The sequence below is a fragment of the Equus asinus genome, chromosome 11 (genome assembly GCF_041296235.1).
Source record: "Equus asinus isolate D_3611 breed Donkey chromosome 11, EquAss-T2T_v2, whole genome shotgun sequence".
NCBI lineage: Eukaryota > Metazoa > Chordata > Mammalia > Perissodactyla > Equidae > Equus > Equus asinus.
This window is the reverse complement of record NC_091800.1, coordinates 84,434,090-84,444,606: the sequence shown is the minus strand read 5'-3', so window position 1 is coordinate 84,444,606 and position 10,517 is coordinate 84,434,090. Positions and strand designations below refer to the sequence as shown.

The window sequence follows — 10,517 nt, the reverse complement described above, 5'->3', positions numbered from 1 at the left end:
GTGGCGGGTCTGTTGTCTTGAGCTGGGTGGTCACAGGTGAGCAGCAGCAATCAATTCCTAGCCTAAGGAAAGACGCTTATCCTTAAGGAAGTACCAATGTGGGGGAAGTTGCATCTTTATCTTAAGGCCATTTGTTCTCGTCTTTGGGACACAGCAAATGCTCAAAGCAGATGTACAATGCACGCTCAATGGCCACCTCAGGCCCTTTTGAAAGAACGAGGTCAGGCCGAATTAGTTTTACACCAAATGGCTTCCTCATATATTCCAGTATATCCTATTGCTTGCCATTTGTGTGTCAGAAAACAAAACAAAAATGTTTTTTTTTTTTAACAACACAAAGTACGGAACGTAAGCTAGACAAAATCTTAGTTGAAGGGGGTTCAGCAGTTCCAGTGATTCCCAGCTGTGACACCCTCCTGAAGGATGGAGGGGAGGGCTGTGTAGCACTTACCAAAAATGTCCAGGAACACGGGTACATCCTGTATACTCCGTACATTCCACAGAAAAGGAAATCGCAGTCTCGCTGCTTCTGGAACTTTCCTAAAGTACCCCTCTTGCCCACACCCTGATGCCTGCAGGAAAAGGTCCCTTTCCTTGGTCTTCCTAGAGGTTCTTTGTGTGGTTCTTCTCTGCCTCCCTGGCTGCCCGCGCTCTGGCCACGCTGGCCCTTCCGCTGGCCTGCCTCTGCCTGGGCAGGTGCCCTTACAAGCACAGCGAGGGCGCCCGCCTCCCCTTCCCCTGACCCTGCCCGGCTGCTTCAGTTGAGACTCTGCCATCCCACTGCCTCCGGAGGTGTGCCTTGAGCCCCGTCGGCGCAGGTGTGCTGATCCTGCCTGTCACTCTCCTGCAGAGCCCTTGCTGCTTGTGGCGTTTTTTCCTTAGTTCTTACATTTGGTTTTTGTAGATTTTGTCTTCTTCCGTTGTCAATTCTTCCTGTCCAGTTTCCCTTCCCTTCCCCTCCAGCTTCTAACATATCAGCTGGAAAAAGTCCCGAGGCTGAATAAGACAAAGTAAAATGGGAGCACAGGCTCTGAGAGAGCCCGAGACTTGTTCTCTTGTTTGGGGCAGAAATGTCCTTTTACTAAAGAGTAGATTTGCTGACATCTGGTTTAGCTATTGAAACTCACTTTGGATTTTTCGTTTGTTGCTGTTCCAAATGGGGTAAGAGCTTAAGCAGCAGATTGCCAATGAAGTGAGGTGAGGTGCCGTCCACCTGAGGGGCACTGTGGGAAGAGGAATGTGGAACCTGGCATCTGCTCATACTGTCCCTGTGAAGAGTTTATCAACAATCATTTGTTTATGTGTGATATTGGTCCAATATATTGTCGACGCAAATAGTCCATAACCAATCTATAGATCAAAATTGGGGTGAGTTTATTATGAGCCAGATCTGAGGACCACATAGCCTGGGAGAGTCCTTCCACAAAGGAATGGAACACTCCAAAGAAGTGGGGTGTTCAGAGTGGTTACATACCCTCAAAGAGCACGGATCACATGTGATTGGAATGTCCCTTTTACAACAGTCACAAGACTGCCCTGTCAGCACAGCAATCGATGGACACAGCAGGTGGCAGGTCTGCTGTCTCGAGCTGGATGGTCACAGTTGAGTGCAGCAATCAGCTCCTAGCCTAGGGAGAGATGCTTATCCTTAAGGACATGCCAGTGTGGGGAAGTTGCACCTTTATCTTAAGGGCATTTATTCTTTGGGACACAGCAAATGCTTAAAGCAGATGTACAATGCGTGCTCAACAGCCACAGTCAGGCCCTTTTGGGAAACCAAGGTCAGGCAGAATTAGGTTTATACCAAATGGCTTCTTCATACACTCCAGTATATCCTATTGCTTGCCACTTGTTTATCAATGTGAAAATGTTATTTGAACCTGGGTTGTTCCTACGAAGTAGAATGTTAAGTTCAGACATAATTGGAGAAGTTCTAAAATGTATCCTTCTTCTGAACATTCTGATGAGAAACTACCAGATTATCTTGCGTACAGAAATAAAAAGACTAATAATTGTGCTTTCCCGCCTCTGGAATTTCTGAGGCGGGGGTGAAGGGCCAGCATGGCCCGGGTCTTCAGCAGTTTGTTTGCTCTGTGTTTTAGCTGCGGTCCCTGGTACCTGCCATTTCCCTAGCCTTATTCTACATCCTTTTTGGAAATTCTGTGAGCTTCTCAAAGTCCTGTCAGCACATTATTTTTCTGCTTAGATCAGTCAGATTTCATTTCTACTGTGTACAATTTAGACTCCTTGCCCGATACATGCTGTACTTAAAATCTTCTTTTTTTAATATTATAACCTCACTAGAGACTGAAAGTAGTTTGTCAGCAGAAGAACAGAGTATAAAAACCCAGCGGTAAATGATGTTCTATGATGCTACATTTTTAAAGACTATGGGAAAGTAATACAGTTGGGTTTTAATTGTTGTTTGGTTTTCGTTTTTGTTGAATCCTCAAAATAGGCGAGGTCAGATCTATTTCTGATTTAAGGGAAGACTGGAAAACCAAACAAGGGGCTGGCCTGGTGGCATAGCGGTTAAGTGCACAAGTTCTGCTTCTTGGTGGCCCGGGGTTTGCCGGTTTGGATCTGGGGTGTGGACATGGCACCGCTTGGCAAGAGCCATGTTGTGGTAGGCATCCCACGTATAAAGTGGAAAATGGGCACGGATGTTAGCTCAGGGCCAGTCTTCCTCAGCCAAAAAAAAAAAAAAAAGAGGAGGATTGGCAGTAGTTAGCTCAGGGTTAATCTTCCTCAAAAAAAAAAAAAAGAAAACCAAAGAAAATGAACTCCATGTCTTCTGATTCTTTTGGAGATATCCTTTTTTTAAAATTAAGCAATGAGGATGGTATTTAAAATAATGCCATTGAAAGTATCTTTTATACACATATCTTGTGCACATCTTTAATAATTTCCTTTTGGTAGATTCCTTGAAATACTTAAACCATGGTAGTCTTCCTTTTAGGAGGTTATGAAAAAGGAAGCCTCTTACCAAAAAAAGAACCAAAACTTTTACTTTCTTAGAAAGAAGATTAAATTAAGTTTCATTTGCAGCATGAGAAATTGTGCAATTTCAGTTATGTTCACGTTTCCAATTACACACTCACCTGGTCGCTGTCTGTGAACCCTGGGGGTCTGAGGCAGTGTTATCTGGGGCCTGTGCTTGTCTGAGAAATGAAATGTGGTTAAGCAGAGCCTTTTCCTAAGAGTGGAGCATGCAGAATGGGAACTGAAATCTACATGAAGCCACTCTTGACATTTGTAACTCGTGGTTGTAAGTCAGAGGGGAGGGGTGGATTTCACAACAGTTCCGTGCTGCCAGTGCAACCCAGAAGCTGGCAGCAATAGGCCAGTGTGTCAAAACTTTGTTCAAATTACGGCTGAGAAGGCCGTAAGCAAAAGTAGGAGTGTGAAAGAAGATCTTCAGACGAGCGCGTAAATTCAGACGTGTGTGGCTTGATACCTGTTACGAGGCTCCTGTAGTCTTAGTCATCAGTTAATCTGGCCCTTGTCTGTTCTTGCTTAATAAAAGAAAAGTGTAAGACCAAGACAGAAACGTTAAGAAAGATCACATGGCTATGACTCCAAGTAAAAAAAGCCTCGATTAAGGAACCAATGTTTTTTGCCTTCTGGTTTCTGTTTACTATTTACTATCTGGCCCTTTACAGACAAAGTTTACCAACCCTGCCCTACACATGAGGGAAGAAAAAAGAACTTTAAAACTTTGAATTAGTGCCAGGGCCGGCTCCGTGGCCGAGTGGTTAAGTTCGTGCGCTCTGCTTCGGCCGTCCAGGGTTTTGCCGGTTAGGATCCTGGGCCAGGACATGGCACCACTCGTCAAGCCATGCTGAGGCAGCATCCCACATGCCACAACTAGAATACACAACTATGTACCGAGGGGCTTTGGGGAGAAAAAGGAAAAATAAAATCTTAAAAAAAAATTGAATTAATGCCCTCATCTCAGAGTTTCAAGAAGATATTGTAGCTGTAAAAAACCCCAAACCAAAAAACAGTGTACTATTAAAATTGAGAAATCAGAAAACAAGGAATGATAATCTGATAGAGGCCACTGCCAGAAAAACTAACCAGAAACAAAAATGGAGCAGTCTACTGTAGGGGTGCGGAGGGGGAGGCCAGGCACTGTTGGTTTTCGTTATAAGATCTTCTGGCCTATTTGCTTAAGACAAGTTCCTGTTAGAGAAAGTGAGAGCAAAAAAGCCAGAGGGGAAGATGCAATATAGAAAGTAAGTGAGAAACACTTCCCAGAAAGAAGGAAGTCACGAGTCTTCTGAGGAAGAAGATTCGCTGAGTCCTGGTGGACAAGTGAAAATGGGCTCAGATCGGGACACATTCTTGTGAAACAGAAAAACTCAGGAATAGAAGATTTAAAAAGTCTTGTGGGAAAAAAAACAGGTCCATTACAAAATGGCATCAGACTTTAGAGCTGGAAGCCAGAAGACTATAGAGCAGTGCCTTCAGACTTCTGAGGAAAATGATTTTGAACCTAGAATTTTATATGCAGCCAAACTATTAAGCGTAAGTACAAAATAAGTCAGACAAGCAAAGATTAGGAAAGTTTGTCTCCCATGCATTCTCTCTGAGAAAATCATCTAAGGGTCTACTTTAGTAAAACAAATTGGGAAAATAAGGAAGACTGGGATTTGAGATGTGGACCTAAAGAGGAACGGAAAGGGGCTTCCAGGACCACAGCTGTGCAGCCGATCTGGAAACCACATGGTGCGAACGAAGAGTGTCAGAGGGTTCTGAGGAGAACATCTTTAGGAAGAAATTGGATTCATGCAAATAGTGAAATAAGAAAATCGCTGATCTTAGTGATAAGACAAAGACGTGTTTCTTTTGCCAATAATACCAATGAAAAACTCCAGGGAAAACAGGCGGGCCTGGTGGCCTAGTGGTTAAGTTTGTGCACTGTGCTCTGGCGGCCCGGGGTTCACAGGCCTGCATCCCAGTCGTGGACCCAGCACTGCTCAAGCCACGCTGTGGTGGCATCCCACATAAAATAGAGGAAGATTGGCACAGATGTTAGCTCAGTGACAGTCTTCCTCAAGCAAAAAGAGGAGGATTGGCAAAAAAAAAAAAAAACACCCCAAAAACTCCAGGGAAAACAGAAAGCTGGACAAGAATGCCACAGTCCAAATATAAAGCAAGTTAAAACATGACATGAATTTTGAGCATTTGATGGAGTATGGAAAAAGATAGTTCATTTGTCTCTGATGATGAGAATATTCTTAGAGCTGTGGCGGTATAAGATTACTTCACTGTCTTTGGGCTAGGCACACTCCTTGGTTCTAGGGTGAATTCTAATATAAAAAATGAGTTTTCAACTTTGAAACAAAATGTACAAAGTTTAATTATTAATATAAATATATAAACATAAAAGTAATCTGATAAGAGCCATCAGAAATTGGGAGAAAGGAGAGGCGGTGAAATCATGGGGAAAAATATAGGCCCTAATTTCCTCATTTTCAGGGTAGACATTCTAAAGAAACAGTAAATTCATGGATCAAGAAAATGGAGGTCTCAGTGTATTATTTACAATAAATAGAGAACTAAAAATGATACAGTTGGCCAGACTGGGAGGAGGGGGAGGAGGGGTGGTAGAGTTCCTTTGGGTTGTGATTCCTCATCTCTTACGGGGGGATAGGATGCTGTAGGGTATGGTAGGTGGAGCCATTTTGTTTAACAATTTGTGATTGGTTTTATTTACAAACATCGTTTTGATAAAAATTCAAACAGTGCAGAAGGGTGTGCAGTGAGAAGTGTCCCTCTGACTCCCGCTTGCAGAATGCCCTGAGGGGCAGTGTTGCCATCCCATCTATGCCTGTCCCTGTTCCTCCACACACGGTGTTGGTGTGAGTGCACCGTCCTGCTGTCCTATACCTTTCTTCTCTCACATCACAGTATGTCCTGACATGCACACCGTCTTAGTGTCTAGACGTCATTGTGGTTAAAGCTTCCAGAACACAGCATCATACACGTGTGGACGGACATTTAGGATTTTTTTCTATACATGCCATTATGTTACCAGAAGTCATTCCCTACGAGTGGCAATGTGTCATAGGATACTTGCCTAGAAATGGAATTTGTTGGGTCAAAGGTATGGAGGTCTTTTAGTTTAAAATAGATTTTAAGTTTACCTGAGAAACCATGATCCCACATCACGATTGAGGGCCCACTTCCCACGAGAGCCCACGAGAGCCCACAAGTTCTGACCCCACCATGCCCCACGTCTCTGCTGACCTTCCATAAGGAGGCCCACATGCCATGTCCTCCACCGTACCCCCAATTTCCCACCTCCCCCAACCCAGCCCTTTCTGCTGACCTCTCAGAACTCAGTCTCTTGTCAATAAAACCCCGTCTCTCGAACATTCGCACCAGGTGTTCCTTAGAAAGAGTATTCCTCTTCCCCGCCACAGTCTGGCGCAGGGATGGCCCAGGCAGCCCACGCGGGCCAGGGCCTCTTCAGTTCCCATGGGGAGGTGGGCTGTGCAGTCTTGTCTCTCCTTCCAGACTCCTCAGAGAGTTACTTCTCCTCCCCTGGGGGAGTCATCAGAGGGGACAGAGACTGGGGTTGTTGGCCAGCAGAGCCCCATCCCTGTCCTGATGCTCCACCTCCGTCCTCTGCCCGAAGCCTCTCCTGAGGAGCCGGCCTTCCCTGAAGCCCAGCACATGGGGGCTGTCCTGTCTCTGGGCCTGGACACAGGGAGGGGCTTCCCTGTTGTCACTGTTTCCTGCACTTACCGAGGGCCATGACCTTCCCTCTACGTGGGGGTCACCTCCAGGCCCTTGGTCACTACCTGTCACTCACTGGTGGTTCCCTCCGCTGCTCCCATCATTGCTTGGACCCATCCAGTTCCTGTCTTTCCAGCTCTGATCTCACTTCAGCCCCCTCCTCCTTCCCCAGACCCTGTAATGGCCACAGCCCCACAGAGAGTGCTGACCCGTTCCCCTCCTCATGGGGCTGATTCCAGGGTCCTTGTCATAACCAGCACCCCCTGACTCTCAGCACCCCACAGACAGACCTGGCTTCAGCCTTCGCCTGCTGGTCGCACTCCTGCCCAGCCTGCCTGCATCCAGACACTGGCCAGCCGGGGCCTCTCCTACTGCCGTCCTCTGCCGGGTCAGTACGCCTCTCTACAAGACGATGCCCAGACACCTGCAAAGTTGCTGAAAAGGCTTGTCCCTGCATTCCACTCTTGCTCCAGCTGTCTCATTCATTTCCTTGACATCATGGTCTCCTCTGTTCCCATTCTCTTAAAACTCATTTCACATTTATCATTCTCTTTTGAAAAAAAATGGATCTTAATTCACGATTCGACTTTTTTCCACTGAGTTAAAAAAAAAGTCTGTTTTCTTCTTATGAATTCATTTTTTAAAAACTCTTAAATCTTTGACCACTTAGAACTTGTTAGTATGAAAAATGAGTATAATTTATTTGCTTTTCTCAAGGTGGCAACACAAATTTTACATTATTTGTTGGAAAGTCTCCCTTTCACTGACGTGCTTTTCAGGACACCACATTCCAGTGAATTTGGTTTATTTGTTATTCATTTGCTCTGTGCAGAGGCCCGCGGATGTGCCCGCAGATGCCACTTCAGTCACACCATGTCCGTGATGATGGTTTAATCGGTTTCTGGCTGTTCTGTCCCATTGGGTTTTCAGTTTTAATGTTACAATCACCTCGTCTCTGTTTTGAAGTAGGACATCTGACATCTTACAGTACTGTCTCAATAAATGTTAAGAATACCCTGTACCTTTCACTTATTCAGGTTTTCTTCGTGTTTCTAAATCATTTTAAAATGCTTTGCATATAGATATTTTCTTGTTTGTTATTAGGTTATTTTACAATTTTCTGTTGCTATTGAAAAAATGACCTTCCACTATATTTTGACTTTCCTGTAAATTTTGTGTTCAGTAAAAACTTACTGAATTCTTTTTTAGCCACAGCTTTGCAGTTGCTTCTCTTAGATTTTCTGGGTGCACAATCAGTCATCTGTAAATAACAACTTTTTTCTTGCCTAAGTGCCTTTTCCTTTTCAATCAATTTCCTTTACAATATTTGTTTTACCACATTAACCTTTAACTATAATAAAACACTAAAGGAAACTGCATACTTTGCTCTTAATCACCGTGGAGTCAGAGCCGGGTCTGCAATGTTCTGCTGGGTGCCGTCTTGTGGAGGACAGGACAGAACCACCACCCAAGGGGCTGGCCTCTGATGTACGAGGAATGGATGTTAAGTTGCTGAAGAGTTATGAAGAATGTGTAGTTTGCATAACACAAAGTTTTATTAATCTAATTTTAAGGCCAATTAAACTAATTTTATTCAGAGTAAGTCTACATTAAATTACAATATTAATAATCTCTAGAGACAATGAACTTAAAATAGAAGAAGTAGAAATCTATTTGGTCTCTGATAGACCACGTATTATAGAACTCACAAATGAAAATTTACAAATATAGAAATAATGATGATACTTAAAGAGTGAGGATTTTCATATGGAAACCCATAAGATGTCATATTTTAAACACGCATGTTTCAAAAAGGGAGAATCTTTTAATAATTTAGCACAAAATCAAATTATATAAACTTGGTATATTCCAGAAAATATTGCTTTAAACACTTATACCATGATCAAAATTCCTTTGGTAGCTTTTAATCAAAATGAAACATGCTATTATGTAAAATATAAAGTACTTTTAAATGTTATCACAAAAGTGTCTTTGTTATAGTTGCCACACCAACATCATCATCCGCTGTTCAACCTCACCTATACATGCACAACGTGAAACCAGGTGCCAACAAAAGCCTTTTCCTCTTTCGACAAACTAACCTCTGCTTCACATATCAAGACTTTAAGTCCCTATAAAACTTTCTACAGTGGTTACAGCACAGGGAACAATGACGTCCCTGCACGTGACTGTAAAACCAAACCTCATTACGGCAATCACACAAATACTGCAATTAAAAATCAAACAGCAGTTACCCTAAGGCAAAAAACAGGGACTGCTAGACTCAATCTTAGGATGGTAAACACAAACACCCCATCCCCCAAACCCTTGAACAGAAAAGTCACAAATAACTCAGTGGAAATGAAATAAGACACTGATGGGTTCACCGTGACAGACACATCAGACCCGACGTCTCTTGGCACATCAGAGATCTCACTGAGAAACCTCATTATGAAACAATCAGTCATCAAAGTGTAAAACTTGCTGAAAATAAATGAAACAAACAGATGCCAGTATTTAGGTTGCATAATTGATTAGCCAGTCTTGAACACTGACTCTTCTTCCTAATGTTCACCAATTAAGGGCTCTTGTTTTCAATCTAAGTGTCCATCAACTGAGACAGCTTGTCTTCAGGAATCCCTAAGTAATCTTTATAGCTAAAGAATGCAGCATGGAGGGTCTTTTAAATTGTGCATTCATGATCACACACACAAAAACAAACCAAACTTTCAGCTTTTTGCCACAAAAAAAGCCACCTTAGAAAGAAACCTCTTTTAACCAATATCTTCTTGTCCAATCTCAAAAGTCTTTGTGCACAGAGCAACAGAAAACATTTAAACGCTGAAAAGAACAAGAGGAAGAACTGGAGGAAAAAAGATACATGTGCCTTTTGCAAATCCTGGAGCCCGAGAGCGGGGTGCAGGAGTCGTCTCCTGTCCTAATCCAAGAGCATCCAGGCTGCTCAGTCCAGAAAGCCCTGGAAGCAGTGCAGCCGGGCTCCGCGGCTCGGAAGGTACATTCTCGCGTCTCACTGAGCAACAGCCGGCTGAACCTCAGGCCACGTAGTGGTACTGGTTTGGATTGTCTTTGTCTCTCTCCATATAGTCTCTGTCTATAAGAGATTCAATTCTCTTTTTCAAGTCTCCAGGCTAAAAGAGAAAAACAAAACCCCCCAATTATAGTGGCATTAAATTTACAAACATAGAGAAATATACATATCATGAAGTCTGTGATTCTAATTATGTACATATATTACATATATAATCATATTTACATACAAACTATTTATAATTATAAAATGAATAGAATAAAACTCCCTACTTCAAGGACAATCTTAACAAGATCTCTTGATCAAGTGCTTCCATGTGATTTTACTGTCAGAGCCAGGCTTCCTGTGGGAAATGCAAACACATCACTAAGGATTGCTAATGAGCACGTTCCCATGGCTGGTCGTATTAGGTAATGCATTTTTGTTTGTTTGAAAGGGACATCTGATAATGTCTCAGGGCACTTTCATCCTTTGTAAGGTCATTTCTCCCAAAGTACTATGTTTTATTATTACATATGGTGCGTATATATATGTATGCATGCTATATATAGCAGAACCACAGACTCTGAGTGTTCCCCTGTTCAAAGTAGACAAATGAATTGACATGTCTGCCCAGGAAAGGGCCTCCGGCTCTGCTGTGGTGGGAAGCACGCTGAGGCTGACATTTATGAGCAGACTTCTCCCTGAGAGGGTAGGCTCTCTCTTCCAAACAGCAGGACGT

The 10,517-nt window shown here is 43.2% G+C and overlaps 1 protein-coding gene across 1 annotated transcript in view; it reads right to left on the bottom strand.

The window, feature by feature from the left end:
• Positions 1–8,281: 8,281 nt before the first annotated feature.
• Positions 8,282–10,517, bottom strand: part of CUL4A (cullin 4A) — a 51,969-nt gene continuing 49,733 nt past the window's right edge. The window contains exon 20 of the mRNA XM_044779666.2: positions 8,282–9,896. Within this exon, the coding sequence (XP_044635601.1) occupies positions 9,801–9,896 (96 nt within the window). The 3' untranslated portion in view covers positions 8,282–9,800. The remainder of the gene's footprint in view (positions 9,897–10,517) is intronic.